General features: G+C 40.1%; 1 protein-coding gene across 4 annotated transcripts in view; it reads left to right on the top strand.

Annotated features, from left to right (window-relative positions):
• The window catches only part of RAPGEF5 (Rap guanine nucleotide exchange factor 5), a 150,855-nt gene that overhangs the window by 52,385 nt on the left and 77,448 nt on the right, over nucleotides 1-21,022 (top strand). For 2 of the 4 annotated variants that reach the window (XM_085226174.1, XM_085226175.1), the window contains exons 8-9: nucleotides 8,754-8,830; nucleotides 14,118-14,243. In XM_085226174.1, coding sequence (XP_085082300.1) covers nucleotides 8,754-8,830; nucleotides 14,118-14,243 — 203 coding nt within the window. The remainder of the gene's footprint in view (nucleotides 1-8,753; nucleotides 8,831-14,117; nucleotides 14,244-21,022) is intronic. The other 2 variants (XM_085226177.1, XM_085226176.1) reach the window with 1 other exon arrangement.

The raw sequence follows: 21,022 nt of genomic DNA, 5'->3' as shown, positions 1-21,022 counted from the left end.
TTGGCTTCTTTAAATGATCCTTTCCAAAAGTTTCGTGCTTTATTGAAAGCAATGCCCACCCGCATAGCCCAGTGCATCCTATGGGTTTCTCTCACTGCCCTTGAGCTCAGGCATACCAAGAAGGTGGGCTCAGGCTGCCTCTGGCACTAAGAAGTGCTACTCTTAGTGCTGTGCAGCCTGGACTGTAGTACTGTTGAGGGATACTCTACTGTGCTCTGCTGTGCTGTGGCTGATGTGGTGACCACCTGGATTGTGCCACCCCATGATTTGGCAAGGAGATGGCCAGTTCTTCTGTAGTTGTTTCAGAATTCGGGTGTTGTTATTTCTGCATGATTTATAAAGCGCTTGCATGTAAAAATGAGCAATAAAAAATAGCTGCATAGATGACAGATGTTTTGCAAATACACAGAAAGGGATTGCACGGTTAGGTCAAAAAGACAAGAACTGTGCAAAAATGCAGTCCCTGGGTGAATGCTTTGTTTCCAGTCCATTGGGAGAGGCATTTGTAGAGCTTACAGAATGTATTTGTTCAGAGCCCTCTTTGTTTCCTGTTCCTTTCCTATGCACGTAGGATATTTCCATGAAGCAGAGAGCGGTGTTTCACTTTGCACCAGCCTGTTCTGCCACTGTCCCTTGTGCGTGCCTGCACCTCCCATCTGAAGAACTTGCCCCCTGCTTCTCTCCATGCATGCTCATCATGTGTTGGGATCTCCTCCGCTTTTTCTAGCACTTTGTTTCAAGCAGTACTGTTAGAGATCCATTCATTAGTGCTTGATTGTCATTATTTTTATTTAAATATGCTGATGAGAATAAATGTTTAAATGCACTGGGTAAAATGTAAAGTTTTGTGCATTCAGCCATTGAATGGTTTCCCTTGAACTCCTGTTTCTATGAAGAATGTCAGTTTTGTCTATTTCTATAGTAATCCTATATTGTTTGCTACTCATTCTGCACTTCTTTTCTCCTTGATTAAAAAAAAAAAAAAAAAAGATATGAGCTCGTATGTTCACAAAGCATGTGTAAAATGTGACTTCTCCTTTGTATGTATCATGGTGTGTCTGGCAATGAAAACCAAACCTCCCCTGGCCAGGCTATCTGGTAGGAAGCTCCCCCCTTGTTTTGCTAGAGATTACAAATCCCATCCTTCGAATGCACTGCCATTTTGGATGAAATATGGGCCTTCAAAACCAAGTGAAAGCATCAGTTGAAATAAACAGAACTTTCTAGCAGAAGTATTGTACTAGAATGTTGAGAGAACAGCCGCCAAGGCTTCTGGCTATGAGCCGAAAATTGGGAAATATTGGTTGCTTTGCTCATTCTTTAATTTACAATGGCTATATAACGTAGGCGGGCCTGAGTCTCATTCAGAATGAGGTTTGCTCTTCCTGTGGTTGTTCAGATGCAGTGAAAAGGAACAGTGCTTTAATGATGTGTGGATCAGACAGACCAAATCTACATCTGTCAGCCTCCTTTCTTACCAGCCTGGCTTTGCTCTGTTTAGATTTCAGATTCCTACCCTTTCTGTTATCTGTTCCTTTTGATAAATTCTGCAATGAGAGGAAATGTTTTTTGCATAATTTTAAGGAGATCTGTTTCCTATTTGAGTTCTGAAAAATGGCTTGTAGCACTCAGACCCTTGGGAACTTATTTCTTCTGGATGGAAGCTAGACAAGCATAATGAGGACCCTCTGTGCAAATTCAATATTAGTTCTACACCTAAGGTCAAGGAGAAGTTAATGACCATTTTTTACATACTGAAATCAGTTATGGAACTGACATTACTGCTTGTGTTTTGTCCATTTAAAATGAAATGCTGAAATAATTTATATTAAGTTGATTTAAACTACAAAGCATAAGTAAGAACAAAAACCATGAATTCCACATTAACGTTTGAGTGAAACTGGCATCATTGTCATTTTGGCAGTAGTTTGTTCCCAAATTTACAAGCACCTTTATTCCATGCTATGCTTGCTGTGCTTTTTTAGATACGGAGGTGCTGAACAACATTATAAACTGGCATCTCTTTAATAATTTTTGCATTCTCTTTGTTTCTTTAATTAGCTGATTTACTCAGCTGATTGCACAGCTGTCTGGGCAACACCCCCCAAGGGCCTGCCAACTGTTTCAGAGATATGTGGTGTACTCAGAGAAGGGAAATCTGCACAATAATTTGCATATATATATGCAGACATAGTGGGAAGGAATGAGAAAGCTCAAAGGCAAATTTTGTATTGCTAATAAAAGGAATCATGTTAAGGATGAGCTTAAAAAGCTTTCTCTTTTCAGTAATTTCTAGCAAAGGATCACAGTTTCATGGTAAATAAAGAACCATTTCTCAGTTGGAGGATTTTATTTCTGGGATTATCACTGTGCTGTACATGCAGCTTTTGGTGATTTCGGAGTTGTTCACTGCTTGTTGTTTTTCTTCTTTCTATCTGGAAATAAGACTTGGAAAATACAGCAGTATGTATGTGTGAGGACCTGGTCTGCCTTAACACGGTCCCTCAAATCTGGAGTTTGTGTAGCATTTACTTGCAGCTCAGCTCCTTTCCATCACTCAGCACTAGTGCCTTATGGAAAGTAGAGGATGTGGCTTTTATTTTCCCCAACGGAATCAATACAAGCCATTCTTTTTTTTTTTTTCTTTTTTTTTCCCACCCTGATAAATTAATAAGCATCAGCAAACGTTTTAACATTGTCAGACTGCTCAGAGCTGCCATAGTAACAAACCTCTCCAGAGCCCTCTCTACCCCCTCCGTGAAGAACAACAAGCTCTGTTGTTCAAATAAGAAAGTTTTAAAAAACCATGAAGTGGGCTTAGAATTATGTGCTCTTTGAAAAAAAAAAAAAACAAAAAACAAAAAAAAACACACTTTTTTTTCTACTTCTGGAGAGCTTCATGCTACAAACTTCCTTGGGGGGGAAAAAAGAGAGAAACACGCTTATAAAAAAAAATTTTTGGGTTATAAGAAGAATGCTGGAAGTTGTGAACTTCCCTGGAGCAGATGATAAATCAAGTGATGCAGGCTGTTGGCAGTTCAGAGCATTGAATGCTTCCCCCAGGGAATTTTCTTGGAGATTCCCTAGGTCTTTTCAGCAGTGAACAGAAACAGAAAAACAGCCTATAACCATTCAGCAGGGATAGGAGAGTGAAAATCTGCTGGCTTGTCAAATAAACGACATTCCATCTACAGAGGGCATGTTGATGTCTTATTGGCTAGAAGAAATTATAGATATGAATGATGAATGTGTACAAAATCAAAAAGATTGGAAAAGACCTCTAAGATCATCTGGTCCAACTGCATGTGTTTATATATGCATGTACATATATATTTATGCATATGTATATATATATACATATCAATCTTACATATACACTTAAAAGTTTAATCACATAGTAGGATTGAAGTCTTACAAAGGGCAAAGTAGTTTGATGCTGGAGGATATTAGCAGGTTAAAGAACAACAGTAAGTAATAAATGAGCATTCTTATTTGAAATGAAGGTGCACTGCAGAAGTATGAAGGGCAAAGTCTAAGGAGTGACCAAGCTAAGTGCAGAGGCAGAGCTGCCTCCACATAACTGTGGGGACATCTCTGTCCTGTGCCTGGGGGCTCGCAGTGCTCAGTGGGCTCAGTCTTGAGAGCAGCCTAGGGCAGTGCAATGTAAACAGTGTATCTGCCAAAGGTAAGGTTTATGAGCTCCCAGAAGGCAGGCAGTCCTGGTGCCACGGCTAGGCTTCACGGTGAGCTTACAGGCTGTCAGAAATGCCCTGTCCCCTCTGCTGCCTGCTGACAAGGTGCTCCGTTCTCAACCAGGACATCAAACGGAGTCGAGCTTACAGCAATCCATCACCAGCTGAACAAACCCCAAACGCATTACAACTGGAAGGACAGCCTGTTTTGTGGGAGCTGAGCTGACTTTGCAGTGGCCGTGGGTGGAAGACAGATGTCCATGCCTGCCATGCTGCTCTGTCCTGCAGCAAAATGGTTAGTGGAGGTGCCGGGTCCCCACTGAATCATTTAGATAATTAGCTTTTGGAGTTCACACCCTGTGGAGCCAAAGGGAGGAAGTTCACACCTCTGCTGGTGTTATTGTTCAGGCGGGCTGGCTGCAGAGCTCATGCGATAGCACAGGGGTTTGTCTCGGGGAGGTTATCTTGGCAGCCAGAAGGGGCAGAAAGAAGAAACTTCATTTATAGCAGAGGAAGAATGCTGGACTGCTGCACAATAGAGCAAAGCCTCTGGGAAGATTGGAATTCTTTGGGTTCCAGGACTTGCTTTATGGGTGGATTTTTCTTTTTTTTTTTTTTTAACTGTCCTTTCCAATTTCACTGAGGTGAAGGATGCTGCTATTTGAATAGCACAAAATGCAATTGTGTGAATTGTAAGATGTGACTTTTAAAAGTCAAATACTGTTTACCTTCAGGTCTGGGGCCATGAAGAACAGCCCACCTAGGAGCAGAGTGCTATGCAGCCTCAGAGCCAGGTGGGATGCTGGGAGGATGCTGCTGCTCACTGGGTCCGGCTGCAAAGAGCCCTTTGGTGTTCTGTAGTGCTGTTGAGGGAGACAATTCTTTTCCTGTGTCTTAAATCTACTTTGAACTTTGAAGTGAGGCTGAGAAAGTGGGAAGAGCAGCAGTCAGTACTATTGACTCAAAGGTTGTGCTCATTTCCCATGTCAGCCGTGGTCATGTTCCCTCTCCCTTCTAACCCCTTTGCAATGACTGATCTTGCTGATATAGCGATACAGCATGATTTACTTTTACTTCTTTGCTATTTTTTTCTGTTGGTTTAATGAGCTGAAGTCAAATTGTTAAAGGACAAAGCTTCCTTCTTCAAGTACTTTCAATTCCAGTGTTGGTTTTATGGAAGAATCCTCTAGATAGAGCTCAGCTACGGTCCATATGGACACAAGGGACTTGGATCAGATAATGGCCTTTGTGATCCTTAAGTGATCATAAAAAATGAACATCCGAAATTCCCTAGGCTAATTTGCAAATGGACACATTTGAACTGCATATTAACAAGCTAATGCTCATTTAATATCTTTTTATTTTATTCCTGGTGACCTCTCTTATTGACCAAAGGAGGAGAAGTACTGCAGATAGAAAAGAGAACTGGCCACTGCACATTCGTTTGCATTTTTTTCTGTCTGTCATTTCAAGGCTGAACACAAACATAACATTAAGCAGACACTAACATATCAGGGTAAACTGCCTTTGCCTTTCTCTGGAACTGTTGCTTTGTCAGATGTGCTGGGATACTGATGCGGTAAAGAGAGAAGCAGGCTTATGCTGGCGGAGAAGGCAGTGGCCCAGCTTCAAAATTCACAACTTCTTTGTGTTACATGCTACAGTTTTAGGGAACTATCCCAGAATCAACACTTGCCTGGGAAATGCTTTCCCATCCCACCCTAGCCTTCCTGTCGCTTTTCCTATGACTGAATTTGCAACGTCAAGCATTTTATTAAAAAATGTAAGGCCAGCTGTCTGTAAATGGAAAATTATCCTTGAATTCTTACATTTTATGGCTGAATGTGTATTACATGCACAAGAACCTGTTGGGGCAGTGCCAAGGCCACTGCCGTAGATTGGTTTCCTGCGTGGGAATCGAGGGGCTGTCTGTAAGATGGCACTGGGTGAGGAAATACAACAATTTTTTCTTGCTGCATCTGATGACCCATGTGAACATACGTTTTTTTAACTACATAGGAATATTTAAGTGATTTATCTTGTTTTATTTTTTCTTTGTTTTATAGACAAAATATATAGTAACATTTTTTTGTACTGGAACCATGAAAATAGAATTAAGGATTGCTATTCACCAGTGTGGCCATTTCAGCCTTCAAGGAGCTATATTCTTGTGGTGGAAAAAGTATACTGATGGTGTGATTCCTTAAGTATTACCCCTGAATGTATCTGAAGGGCTCAAACCATGGCTGATCCTTATGTGTTTGAATGAGAGACAGAGAGGATGCAACAATCGAGTTTGTGATGGAAACTTCATGAAAAAGAGGCTGACTGCTCCCTCTCTCCCAAGAGAGCCAGGAGCACGTCAGTGTGAGGTCTGGGACTTTCCTTTTTTTCCTATAAGAAAATATTTACTGGTTCTTTCCTACATTCCTCACACAGTCTAAACAACACTGCAGCCAAGGAGAGCTGGGTTTGGATTATCAACTTTTTCAGCTTTTTTAGAGTTGAGCTGTGAAATTGCTGACAAAAATACTTTTTTTTTTTTTTTTTTAAACGGATTTGTTTAGCATATGTCCTAACCAAGGCCATTTTCTCATCAGCTTTAAAATTTCTCACACTAAAATTGTTCAACATCCAAAGATATTAGTGCTGTGCAGGCTGGGAGTGTGCAACCTCTTCCTCTGTGCCTGCTAAAAGATGCAGTTCCTTGCATCCCTCCAAGCCTGCTGTTGTCAATAGTTCTTCTGCTGTTCCTTTGCTATTCTGATAGCCAAAGTAGCAATGGCACGTGCCTTCCTCTATAGTTGGCTAACTTGTTTTGGTCTGAGTAGGCCTAGGAGCTGGTGCTGGGCAGGGGACACCTGTGATGGTGACAAGGAATTGACTGTGAGCTGCTTGTCATTTCCTCATCACAGCTGGTTGCAGCATGCCTAGGAGAAGCTGCCTGGACCCATGGATTTACTTTGAACTGGTTCCATGATTAGCTGTCAACATCTGAAGAGATGTTCTGACCATTTGTGGCTAGGAGAAACCAGGAAAGTGGGAGTTGAGGAAATGCTCTAGTTCTGCTAATGCAGGCTTGAGAAATTCTCAACCATTTGTTATTATTATTATTTTATTAATATTTTTTATTCATTAGCACCTTATGGCATTGAAACACTCCTGCCTCTTACCTGCTTTTCTGGGCAGTGTTTGGCATATCAGTTCCTTGAACACCTTATACCCTGTGCAGTTACAGCTCTGGGAAGAGGAAGACTGGGAGATAGGTCAGAAAAGAAGGGGCTGCACAGATCCCTGACCTGGTGGGATGGTGTAGACCCTCTTGAGAAACCTGGGGGAGGAAAGCAGGGGCTCCACAGAGTTTTTGGGGCTGTAATTCTCGTTGTGTCTTTGTTGGGTTGTTGCTTTCCCAGCCTAGATCATGGATACATTGCAATGGTACAGTCACATTTTGGTTTTGTCTGTCTTTAAATTCTACTGCAATTTAACTCAGATTACAAATGCTTCCTGTTATGTCTAACTATTGACCCCATGTTTTCAACATTTGCCCTGAATTTTAGGGGTTTGCTTTTACAGAATTATAAAATCACCATGGTTGGAAAAGACCTTTAAGATCATCCAGTCCAACCATCCACCTCTCACCAATATTTTTCACTAAACCAAGTCCCTCAATACAACACTAAACATTTCTTGAACACCTCCGGGGATGGTGATTCCACCACCTCTCTGTGCAGCCTGTTCCAGTGCCTGATCACTCTCTTGGAGAAGTATTTCCTAACATCCAACTTGAATTTCCTATGGCATAACTTGAGGCCTTTGCCTATAGTCCTATTGCTAATTACATGGGTGGAGAGGCTGACCCTCACCTCACCACAACTCCCTTCAGGTAGCTGTAGAGAGTCAAGTGAAGTCAAGTGATGTCAGCAAACCCAGTGAAGATTTGTACCAGATTTCTGATTGTTGTTTTTTGGTTTTTTTTGGTTGTTGTTTTTTTTTTTTTAAACTGCTTGAAACAGATTTCTGAACAGAATAAAATGTATTGATAAAATGACTTTTCCTCCTTTTGCAATTACTTCTATATTAATCTTATTTTTTTCATAATATAACTGTGTGGGATGGGGAGACAGAAGCATCATAACCTATTTGGCATAGCAATACCAGCAGAAATCCTGTAGTAAAACAATAAATTCATATCCTTTAGCTGGAATTCAAGAACAGTCTAAGGTTACTTCTCTTTTAAGGTTATGGATGCTGCCTGAGACTTGGACTGACTGTGCCTCATGCCTATAGCAGACTCAGCATGCTGGATCTCATGGCTCCAGATCCATGTATCAGCTTGACTGTGTTAACCTTGCTGTGTCTGAAGGGTTAGGATAAGGAGAGCTTGGGTGAGGGTGACCGATGAGGCTCCAACTGCTGCCTGCCAACCTTTGTCCTGCTGCTTGCACGCTGATTTGTTCAGTGGTCAGATCCCAGGCAGCTTCACTTTACAGATGTAATTTTAAGGCAAAGCAAGATTGGTGATGCTTGCTTTCAAACGAGCAGTGGCAGATCAGGTGCAGACTGATGACTGGTTCAGATATCTTAGGATGGAGTAGGTGACTTTCATGAGTAATGGTGGTGTTGAGATTAAGATCACTTTGCTTACAAAGAATTTTCCAACGCTGAGATGAAGGGTAAATTTGCTTATTTTGTTTAGTCTGAGTTGACCTGCAATTAAATGAAAATAAAGGGATTTCTGTTTTTCATTCTTTGTGAGTCGCTGGATCTTGTTATAATATATAGAAAAGATGGGAGTTCCTTAAATTCCACTGCTTTATCAGGAATAACTTAGTAGCAGAAATATAACTATTCAGTACTGCATTTTACTGCCTAGATTAAAAAAAAAAGTCCGTACAGGAGTTTTTCCAAAACTACTCAATGACTTGATTAGAAAGCTAAACTTGGAACCACGTTGGTTTAATGGCCATCCTGTTTGATCTAGAATGGACCATGTGCTGCTTTGGTGCTTCTTGTGATTTGAACACACTTGCTTCCAACACATTCTCTTTCTTATTTTAGCAATTCATCAAAATGAAGAACACAGCGGTCAAGAAATAAGAGGGCTGGAAGAGCTCAAGAGTGCCTCTGATGTGCAGGTAAATGTGTAAGATTAATGGCATCTTAGAAACTTTTTCAGGTCTACCAGCTGGAGGATCTGCTTTTGATAGCTCTTTAGCACTGGAAAATGGATTTCCCTGAATGATCTGAGCAGGGAAATATAGGAAGTAGAAGTCTGCTAAATATTGTCTTATATGGCTATTTAGAATAAGACTGGTGGTCACTCTGGGAATTAATCCCATGATGTTGAAATCAGACAGCATTTTTAAACTCTCTCTGCTCTTTCTGGATGATACAAATAGCACATACCAGATGTGAAAATAAAATGAATTGTGTTTTAAGAGGCAAGAGTATATGACATTTTGATTGGGTTTTAATCACTGTAAGTAGACATGCAATGAAATGAAGATACTTAAGAGTCACTTGAGTGTAAGCAACAACCTCTTTCTTTCCTTCCTTAACTGCCCCCATTTGCAGCCAAAGCATACTTCTAGATATTACTCAGAAGAAATAAAACTACATTCTTCAGTAATTTATTGCGGGATTTCTTATCCCTGTTGATTTTGTGAATCTTTTTTGATTAATCTTTAGCTCATTTAATCATTCAGTTCACATATTTGAACTATGCATAATTATATTGCACATTACATGGGTACTGATTATTGCTTTTAATTTAAAATTGGTTTCTCCCAGTCTTGACTATTTTTTTTTTATTTGTTTCTTCTGTTCCTCTTGAAAATCTTTTGCTTCCCACCAGTTGTCACCATTTCTTCTCCTGATGAATACGATCTGTAGCTCTTGTCTCTGATTTCTCTCCTAACATTTTGCCAGCTAAAAAGCTGTATGTGAGGGGGATGGGATTTGTAATGATGTCTGTGAGCAACCCTGTTCTAATGCAGCCATGATAGCAGTACCTGAACCCTTGTAGAGATGCAGGCTCTCTCAAGCATAGGAGGGTCTGCTGGAAGCTTCGGTAGGCAGCCTGGGTCATGGCAGACATCACAGGCAGGATGGAGACCATGTGTATGTGCCTCTTATGTCAGCTCTTAACTGGGTATTTACCACACTCATTACAGTAATACTTGAGCAAGATGTTCTGAAACAACCTGCTTTTTTCTGTTCTTAATTATTTTTGGATATACTCTGTTTTGCTCTATTGTTGTACTGATGTTGTCATCAAAGTAATGCCTCCTACTTATTTTCATGGAAATTACAACAGATACAAAGAGCATAGTAACACTCTTTGATAGAGCTACAAAACATGATTTTTCAACAGATACCACCATTAGTTGTACATTTTCACCAGTGATAAACAAGAGCCTGTATGCCGCACTAGTAAAAATCTGGATCAGTGGAGGTGACCACTGCTGCCACTGCTGAAATGCACAACACACTGCCTTACTGTACTCACATCCACCGTTTGGTCTCCATAAACTTTCAGCAAGCATCAAAGAATATCAGTGGGTGCCCCTTTTTCATGTCAAATGCCATTCTGTCAGACTACCCCACTGCTGCCATCTGTCACGCAGCAACAATGTGTAACAGAATATTGTGAGAATATTGTTATTCAACATCTACTGTCATACCACCAACATCTGCCTCTGAGGCTGTGGGCCAACATAATAAAATAGGAGGTATTTCTTTTGGAACAGCCCATGTAGTTGCTATTTTTGGGAAGTGCTTGTTTACGTTTATATAAGAGATAGAAAAGGAAAGACTACATTGGTTGCTCAAAGCTTATAAGTAGACAGCTAGTAGGATTACATGGGCAGATGATAATGAAAAAGAATGGTTAATACTGATTTATTCATCTCTCATTTGGCTGCAAATCAGCTTCTGAAGTTTGAAAGAATTTGAAATGCATTTACAATTAATTATTAACTGAGCAGTTAAGGAAAGTGTTGAAGGACTCAACTGGGAGTAGAACAGTGGCGTTATCAAAGCAGCTGTTGCTCTAATTTGTTTGTCAATCCCATAAAAACAGCATTCTGCAAACATTGGGTACAGTCTGGGCGAAGGGTTTGAATGTGAGACTGTTCAAGTGACTGGAGCAAAGTAAATGATCTTTTGAGGCAGTGACATATCGTTATTTAGTTTTCAGGCTGATCAAAGCGGAAGCTTGCAATAATTATGTTTTCAGCAGATGCAAAGGACATAGTTGCACAGTTCAAACAACACAAATCTCTTCTGTTAGCAAAATTTAAACGTGTGGTGCCTGCTCTAAACACTGCTCTGCTTGACATGGAATTGATTTACCTCAGTAATGCACAAAGCTGGTGGAACTCTGGAAAAAAATCTGAGATTTTTAAACGGATTGTTTCTTAAACAACGTGCCATAGGGATGCCTTAAGTCACTACCATGTCACCCCTGGCATATTTATTTAAGGATTTTGCGGAGGGAATATTTTCCAGTGGATGTGCTGAGAAACAAAAAGGCATTGTCAGCATCTTCCTTTTCCAGCCTCAGTAGTGACTAATTCATTTTTCTTCCCACTAAACTTTCTTATTCCATTTCAAATATTCTAGAAACACCTGCAATTATAGTAATTTTGCACTGTAAATATTAGTGAAGTCTTCCTGTAAGGCTCCTACATATATATATATATATATATATATATATATTTTTAATCATTCATTAAACTAATGTCTGTTAAAATATACAACTTCATAATTTTCACCTTCAAATAAGTTGGTACTTGCAACTTGGTTGGTATATGTGAATTGGAGGATTAAGCAGAAATATTTGGGCATGCAGGATTTTGGAGGCTGTGTGGAGGCTTGCACAGAAGCCAAATCAAGACTGCACTGTGCAAGTAGAGTGGCCGGTATTTACCCTTTTCCTTAACAGCTTTAAAGGTATTTCTTGGAAATTAGATTTATATTGACAAATGAAAATGACTGGTTGTATGAGACTCTAACAATATCTTCCCAACCAGCTTTTAGAAGTTGTCATTGATTACTTAATTGCTTGAGATGAATGCTTTCTCATATTACTTAGCAGAAAGATTTATAGTGGAAAATTGGTATAATTGAGAAAATCAGAATAAAAAGTAAAGGGCTCGTATTTTTGTCCTTAGTTATAAAACAGCACATTTAGTATTTTGTTTTTCAAGTGTATAATTTACTCCTAGAGCCTAGCATGTATATTTAACTTGGTAGAACTCTATCTTTCTCAGGAATTTTTTAGTTGGCCTTTTACCATCTGGAAGACTGCTGGAGGAAGGGGATGCTAAAAAATATTCTTTCTTCTTGGTGGTTATTTGAAACAGGACGATAGGATTCCCTAAAGAAGTTTCCCTTTTGAATACAGGCAGTATTAGTGGCAGAGAGTTTATTTTTTGCTGGGGTGCTCATCCACATAGAAAGCAACAGTATCTTCTGTCTGAACATACAAAGAAAAGCAAGGACCATGTATTCAGAAAGTTGCCTTTCTCCACAGTGTTCCTTCCAGTTGAACATACTTAAGCCAGTTTTTTCTCCCAAAACAGAAATCCCTCTTCCTCAACTTAAAATAAGAGTTTTTAACCTTTGGGCTTTGCTTCATACACTGGGAATCAATACATATTTGTTCAGCAGAGTAAACAGAGCATTTCTGCTCGTTGTCCATCTGACATTTGATGTGCAGGACTTGTAACCATCTCTGCTTCTCATAGATCATGGCCTGACTTGTCTGGGTGGAAGGTGTGAAAAATGCCTCCCCAGTAGTTATAGCCCAGATCTAGAGAGTCTGAAAATCTTCATGGACCCAAAGCTTTGATAGGCTGTAAAACTTTGAGTTGTCCTTAGCCTGCAGGGATTACAGCACACAGATGTTACACTCTGCTAGAAGCATCCCTCAGCCGTGAAATAAGCAGGTTTGGCTTTAGCTGGTGTCCTCATAAAATCAAAGCCTTGTGTAGTGCAGATGTCTGATCTCAGCCAGGTCTGTGATAATGGCCCAAACTCCCTGTGTGTATTACTGGACAAAAATATGAACTTTAGCAAACAATTCATCTGACTATTTAAAATGTCTACTGTAGAGTGCAAAAAAGGCATGTGACATTTTTATTTCAAATAATTCAGTAGGGATGGCTCTTTGGATTCAGGAAGGGAGCCTGTATGTTCCATCAGCATCAAAGCTGGAAGCAACAAAGAGGATTTGTTACCTGCTCCAGCTGTTGAAATCTTACTATACATTTCCCTCTTCCTTGGAGAAAACAGTGGTCTGTAGGATCAGTAGCTTGGATGGCCACTTTCGTGCCTTCAGCTGTCATGGGTAGAAGTTTCTCAAGGCCAGTGGACCAAAGCCCGCATGGCACTGCATGTTGGTGGAGCATCCTAGGTCTTTGACTTTGACTTGCAAGATATTTTATGGACTTTTGAGCAAATACCGATTTAGTAAAACTCAGGGTGAGCAGTAGAAAGAAAAGAGTGGAGAAAAAAGGTTTATTTGCAGGCTGCTTCTGAAGTCATATAGCAGTAATGTAGCCATGCCACATGCCTGGCTCTTCCAAGGCATGTATTCTTCCACCATGAAACATCTGGGCAAATAAAGCCGTGCAGCTCTCGATGCAGAAGCTGTGTCAGCCATCAGCTCTGCTGTGAGCAATTTAGCCCTTGTCAGCTAACTTTGAAGGATGGGTCTGATGTACCTGTATGCAAGCATGAATCTGTCTTTATATATACAGCATTTTTGTAAAACAACCAGTACTGGATGTTATGGTGGTATGCTATCAGCATAGCTTGAATAACCAAGAGAATATGAGAGGGAAAAAAACAGTTATATAATGTTTTGTAAAAGAAAACCTGATTTTCTTCCCTAAACAGAATTGAACTGTATAATTTGTTACAAGGAGAATAAATAAATGTTGCACAACTTTAACTCCTACAGCTTGAATGCATGAAACATTGTTGGAGGCAGAGATGGGAGTTGCAGCGTGTTATTTTTAGGAGTGACTGTGCTGCTCTTCCTTCTTTTTCCAGGGCCGTTCCTGGCTAACTTTCCCATGAGTTTTTAACCTCTTGCTCTTGTTCTCTGATGTAACAGGAAACAGGCTGACAGGAACAAACAAAACACAGCATATCAGTCACAGACATAGTAGCACTTGATTTAGTTAGCCCTGCCTTCTTCCTCCAAAGTAGATACATTTGGAGAGTCAGATGTGCCCCAGCTCTTCTTGAGTTGTTTCCCCGGCAGTAGCAGTTAGTCTGTGCTCAGCAAGTGGCACGGTGTTCAGCAAATATGATCGAACAGATGCGTTTCTTTTAAGATTGAAATCCTGTGGCAGTGCCATGTCCTGGGACTGTGGATTTAAGTATCTGTTTGCTCTTTCTCCCACCCTTAAGGCAGGGGTTTTGTGCAAGCTTCAGGAGAGAGATGACATTGGACGAATTGAGCTGGTCCAGAAGCTGGCACGAGAAAACTGTCAGTTTTTGCAGACGGATAGAAAGCAACCAGAGAAGACTGAACAAGTAAGATGTTTCTTGTTTGGGTTTTCTTGTTTGTTTCTTGTTAGGTAAGGAAGCTGAAACAGTAAAGCTTGATGGTCCGGTTCCAGGACACGCATTAGTCATGGAACTATAGCAGTTCTCTTCTATCGTTTACATATCTCTGAAGTGTATTGAATTCAGTAATTGTCTACACATTTAAATTATTATGTTGTCTCTAAATCTGTTACGATTATAAATATCTTTTGCATGATGAAACAGCAGGTTATTTCAGGATGCTTTCCATCAAATTGCTGCTAGTGAATATCAAGTGTTTGTCTTTTTTTTTTCTTTTTTTTTTAGGTTGTAGTGACATAATGGGTGAGGTATACAAGTGCTTAAAGTACTCAATTTAAATTGTTTTAAAGAAAATTTCTTTGCTGCTTTAGAAGGAACTATTGAGTGGTACTTTTTGGTGTGAATTAAAAAGGGTAGGAAATTCAGAAGTTTCATAAAAATATGTGCTTTCAACCAAAAGTCACACTGGAGAAAGTACTATTCTGTTTAATGCTTCCAAAAGCACTTATTCAGTTGTTAATAACTGGATTGGAAAATGCTCTAAAATACAACTACTCTGCTTATAGCACAATGTATTCTATTTTTATTCTCCTGGTAAAGATTTCTGTTCTGATTGCATGTTCACTTAAAGATTCCCAGGCAAATAACTTCAAGAAACAACAAAAATCTTACCTTGTCCTCACTTATCTTGCTGTAATATATATGTAATTTCTTCCATTTTCTACTCACTGGACAGCAAAAGAAAGACCTATGCTTTAGAAAATCATTACTTTCATCTCATCTGCGAGCTCCTTCCTACTGTAGTAAGACTGTACAAAGCAAAAGAGAAGAATCAGATCTTATTTCGGAGCTTCACACCATTCTGTTCAGCAGCATAGAAGTTCTAATCCTGTGTAGTTAAAAATGTAGTTGTATCAGTAGGTGTGCACAAAGGAGAAGAGTACTTAGCCAGGCTCAGATTCCTGAGATTGAATTGCTCCTCACTGATCCACTAGCTGTGGACAGCTGGCAGAATTTCCATGTATTTACAAAACGTATCAGCAAAGTGCAGTTAAAAGGTTAGAAGCTTAAGTAAAGAAGATTTTAATCCAGGAAAGATTTCTAATTGTGTTTTGGGATTTTGAAGCAAGATTACAGGCTCTGAAGTATAGAAGAGAGGTGGACTGGTACTCCAAAAATACAGTGGTGTTTTTGCTGCTTGCTCCAGTCACTGCAGAGGGTGTCAGTTGCAGTTCTGCAGCTATGCAGATTACAGCACAGCTCTATAAATGGAAAGGAAAGAAGTGCTCAGCTTTTCTTCTCATTTGAAAAGTATGATACTTTGCAATTGCTGCTATTTAGGGGGCGAATGGCTCCAGTTTAGCAGGAGCTCAGTCAGGCTGGCTGAGTGGTATAATGCAGCAGTTACTGCTCTTGAACAAGGGTGTGCTGTTAGACCTAGGAGGTGCCAGGAAATATGAAAGTTGTTTGAAATCCTTTATGGGCAAAGCACAGGTTATTCCTCATGCACCCTTTATTTCTTGTGTGGGTTATTTGCTAAGCTCGCTGCTTTCTTTGGGCATGGGCATCAAGAAGGCACAGCTGAAAGTGGGCAAGGTGTGCCACAGGCTTCTCAGTTTAGTTTACTCAAGTACTTTGCTTTCAATAGAAAAAAAAAAAAAAACAACTATGCTTTGCAAGGTGGGGGCAGTGGGAGCTCAGGTCATAAACGTTCAGGAAGATGTGAGGCTCCATCCCTTCCTCTCCCTCCCTTCCTCCCTTCCCATCTGAGACTGCTCTGGCGTGTGTGTGCTGGCAGCAGTCAGCTCTGGGCAGCCTTCTCCTGCTTGCAGCTGTTCCCGCTCCTTTCTGAGGAGTGATGTGGCAGGCTATTGCAGGACAGGCTGTGCAGTGAGCACTGCCTGTATGTGGGCTTTCAGCCTTTCCCCCAACCTACTGCTGCAGAAGTGATGGCAGATTCATTGGCATCGGCTTAGTGCCCAGTCCTTTGTGTTCTGCTGAAATGTTAGAAGAAGAAGGTGTTCAGTTCAGGATGTGGTGTTCTTATAGAGTGATGTGTAGCATGCTCATCACACCTCACAGATGAGGTGTGGAGCTGCTCAGGGAAATTTCACTTGTCTGTATCTCTAGCACTCTGCGTGTTGTGGATATCTTGTCTGTAGAGTAGGATACCTTGGTCTAATGGCCAGCCTCACCTGACTCTGAGGACAGATCTTGACTTACATGGGAGAGTGGAGAGTCAAAAGAGTCTGGTCTTCCTCTATTGCAGAGGTCTGGGAGCAGATAAAATACCTGTCTGCCTTCTTCAAGACATAATGTTGGGGACTGCGGTCTATGGCCTACAACCAGCAAGTGAAGCATGAATTGATTTGGGTTGCTGGTTTAGAAAGAAGTGAAGTAGAATTATTTTTTTTTCTGAGAAAAAGGTCTGGGAGAGAGGAAATACGTGTCAGCTGGGTGGTTCACGGGAGGATACTGTTCATTTAGGAACTTAGGTATCAAAAAGAATGGCTTCCTTGAGTTTGGATGTGGTTTGAAGGACATAAAATCGGGCTATACATATGCTGATTTTATATGTGCATACATTTTTAATTCATCGTTGAAGCACCCAAGTCAGAAAGACTATACTTCTCTGGTATAAAGTTTCCTGAATGCTATCCTTTTTCTTTCAGACTTATGCTTTGCTTTAAAAAATGTTCTCAAAAAATCCTATAATTTATAAAGTTTTGTTCACAAGCTGCACATTTGTGACCTGCTTATTTGTTTCTGGCATGGCAAGCTTGCTGTGAACAGGTTAGAGAGTCATAATTGGAATTTAAGGCAGTTTTTGCAGCACAGTGCCAAATATTCTCTGGTGAATATACTGTTTGCAAAATGCTCCAACAGTAATAATGCTTACAGACTTGTTGAGGGGAAAAGGAAACAAAACTGAATTATAGTGTTTTTTTCCCATTCTCACTTGTAAATGTGTTACAATAAAGTTCTTAATTAAGGCACTGAACCTGCCATATGTGTTAGTCTTCCTAAACTTCAGTTTTGCTAATGAGTAAATGGTAGTAAATAAGCTTCTAAATAGGCAGCTTGGCTTCTTATCCAAGCTGTCTCATTCCTACAAGGTGAAAACATACTGACAATTAAATAAAAGAAAATGGTTATCTAAGGTGCACAGAAATTATTTTATTTTCAAATATGGGCTAGATTAAAAATAACTTAAAAAATATAATTACAAGCAAGTTGTGCTTATAAGCCTAGGGAAATGTAAAATGGAGTATTTGTATTTTTATGTTATTTAAATATTTCAGTCCTTTCAAACAATTGCCTTGCCAGAAAATAGATTAAAAATCTGAATTGAAATGTTTGGCTATAAAAAAGAGTGTCTACCTTTTTGAAAAATTTGCTTAGCATCAGTTACAGAAAGCAAGCTCTGTACATAAAGCTACTAGAAGTAATTTGCCACTGCTCTTTTTGCTCAAACACATTTGAGATGCATTTGAAGCATATTTGCACTACACAATATTTTTGGAATGTCTTCTAAGCATTAAATAATGTCTGTATGAGGGACTTGATGCTGTTTGTGCAGTATTTGCAGTGAAATTTCATTTCAGTGAAATGTTGCACCTATTAAAAAAAAAATCCCACATGTTTATAAAGTCACTGTTTTATAAAAATTGTGAAAGAACTCGAATGTATTTTAGTCTCAGCGATAGGGAAAAAACATTCTCTTATTTTATACTGTGTTTTCATAATCAGATGGACTGAAAAGGTTTTCTGCAAATTATCGCTAATATTCAAAAGAAATTTAAGATTCTCTGATGTGTAAGGACTGACTGAAGAATGCAAATTCATTTATTCAGCTGCATAAATGATATTCTAGTCTGGGGCTATTTCAACACTTTAGTGCATCAGTAGGAAAATGTTTCCCAAATCCTCCTTGTAATCCCTTTACAGATTAACGTATGTATTAATAAGAGTTACATACTGTTTAAAACATGAATGTATCTGGAGCTTGAAAGCACTGATGCTGTGATTTAGCTAATTCAAGTTGAAAGAGCTATATCATAGCAGGGCAGGTACTCTTTCTGAAGGACAAGAGGTATTTGAGAGCAGCTTTCTTAATTTACTGGCTACTAACTTTTGTAATCAGTGTTCTCATTAAGGAGACGAATGGTTTGCTCATTGAAGCAGGGTAGCGGTCGGGCTGAGGCTGTGAAAAGGCTTACAAAAGGAGATTAACGATTTAAAGCCTGGGGTTGAATAGATTACTCACAACTGAAGAATTTCTTGAGGAAATTCCAGCCCTGAGACGTCAAGGCTATTTTGGGGTGCACCTGTCTAATGGAGTGGACACTTGCACACAAAGACAAGAACAAGTGTCAGGACATGCCCCCGAGCTGTGGTATTTGTTACCCTGACAAACAGCCTCACACTGATGTATTGCTATTGTTGTCAGTGATTAGGTACTGATGGAAAAATATTCTTTCAAACAAATGATGTCCAATCTGAGGTCTGTGCTTTACTTCTTAAAAAACTCATTTGTGCTCTCTGATCTGGCTGGGATGAATCTACCTGGGGCCTTGAGAGCTGATGTACTGCTTTTAGCTCCCTCCTATTATATCAGAGACTGCTTTGTATCTGCAGCATAACTGCTGATCAAACACGTAACAGCAATAGCGCAGACAGCATCCACGGGAACTTTTGTGGCTTGGATTGACATGAGATGGTACAGGTCATTGGAGCAGAAGAAATTAAGCTGCTTCCTTTTGTCTGTTAGGTCCTGCAGTATTAGCCAGGAAGCTATACCAGGGTAAGATGATTGCAATTTTGACTTAGTAGTTTTCAACTACAAGCCAAGAAAAAATGAGTCTATTAGCGAGTTTGTCAGTTTATCACTCTGCATTGATTAAACCATAAATGGTGGGTGCATGCGTGCTGCAGAGGTAAACTGAAGTTGAAGTTTCTGCTCTGGATGAGGAGCAACAAGGACTGGGATTAGTTCTGTCATGTTCCGGAGAGTGCCATGTCCCTGAAGGTCGATCTTTCATGTGCTGGAATGAATACGTAGCCCTAGGTGATCAGCTGCTCTGGGTAAGTCAACCTCTTTATCTTTTGAGAAGGAAAGGCTTCTGCAGGTCCTAGGATTTTTTTCAGTGAGGTACAGGCACAGGCATCTTTTTGAAATGCAAGAAGTTGAACGGAGATAAGGACATGGTCTCCAGCTCAGCTGTAGGACTGGGATTGTTTGGCTGCTAGGAAAAGCTGTTTAAACCTCTTGAAACACTTATAGTAAAGGAAAATAGTTTTTTCCTTTTAACAATTTTTTAAGAGGGCTTATTATTCTTTTTGTTGAATCTTTTTAATGTGGCCCAAGATTTGGAGAAGAATGCTCTATTACCAGCTGTGCAAAATGGCAGTGAGATGATAAAGTCTTTATTCCTGTAAAAATACAATTGAGGTGAGTCATGCCTGTGCTCACAACACGTGCTGTGACCGCAGTATAGAAGCACGTGCAGGATACTGCAAAATTCGCTCTTTTCCTTTGAGTCAAGTTCTGTATTCCCATAATACTTTCTTTCCTCCAGATGCTTGGTCTAGTGTTTAAAAGAAAAGAAAGCCGAGTTTACTACTCTTTGGTTTATTCTGTAACATTAAACGACTTTGTATAGAAGGAAATTCCACATGCACATTTTGCCTGCTGGGCTTTCTTTGGTGTGGGGCAGTGACTCATTCCTCTATGCAACAATAGCTTAGCTAATAGATTGGAGGGGGTAAAAAGGGCAAGTGATAACTGTTTAGGGCAAGTTTAGCAACAGTCTAAAAGTGAATGTTGGGAATTCTGGTGCCTGAATTTTATTTTTGACCCCACTGGTTATTTAATATGTAACCTTCTCCAAGTCCCATCACTTCTCTGTGTCTTTGTTTACCCAGGTATAAAATGGGCTTTTGAGCAGTAGGACCTTGAAGGAGTGCTGTAAAACCTGTGGTACTTAATGAGTGTTGATGAATTGCTTTGGGATCCTTGAGAGATGGTTTGGGCATTCCAGCAGGATAGAAGCAACTAGACTTTGAGCCACTCCTGCTCCTGCACCTTATTCCCAGCCCTGTCTGATGCTGCTTTGTGAACAGACAGGACAATCCAGCTGAAAAATAAAACAAGCACATCCTTTTGGTGGGGCTGTTTTTCAGTTGGGTTAGTTTTCTACGTGGTAGAAGGATGTGGGTATGAAGTGGGAATGAGATATGGTGACAGAGCTGACCCTCTTCATAATGTAGAGCTCAGATACTTCCAATTCTGTTCAGGTTTGAGCCCTCTAGTTAGGGGCACCAAAACTTCATTTTACAAATTGTCCATCTGCATAATTCATATAATTCTTGAGAATTTGCTCAATCAAGTGGTGTTGTTGTGCTACTTGCATATGTTGTTTCTGTGGAAATAAATAGGAGTGATTACTTTTGGAGCAACTTACATAGTTTGACCTTCACCTGTCAGCGATGGAGAGCATTTGAGTCATTCCTTGCTTTACTCTCTTTTCTCTTGGAATTGAAACAAATCAAGGACATCTGGCTATGGCTCACAGTGTGGGCTTGGCTGAGATGAAACAGCGAAGGTATCTGGAAAGATGTTGCCAAGCTAGAAGTTGATGCTTGAATACCACATCAGCCTCTCCAGAGGGTGTCTGAGATTTGGTAGCCTGCCCACAGATCACAGTCATTTAGAAGGACTCAGGGCTTCTAATCATCTTTTCTTC

Source organism: Meleagris gallopavo, chromosome 6, assembly GCF_905368555.1.
Source record: "Meleagris gallopavo chromosome 6, MGAL_WU_HG_1.1, whole genome shotgun sequence".
In the NCBI taxonomy this organism is placed as follows: Eukaryota; Metazoa; Chordata; class Aves; order Galliformes; family Phasianidae; genus Meleagris; species Meleagris gallopavo.
The sequence above is the reverse complement of the archived record's forward strand: the minus strand, read 5'-3'. Positions and strand labels throughout refer to the sequence as shown.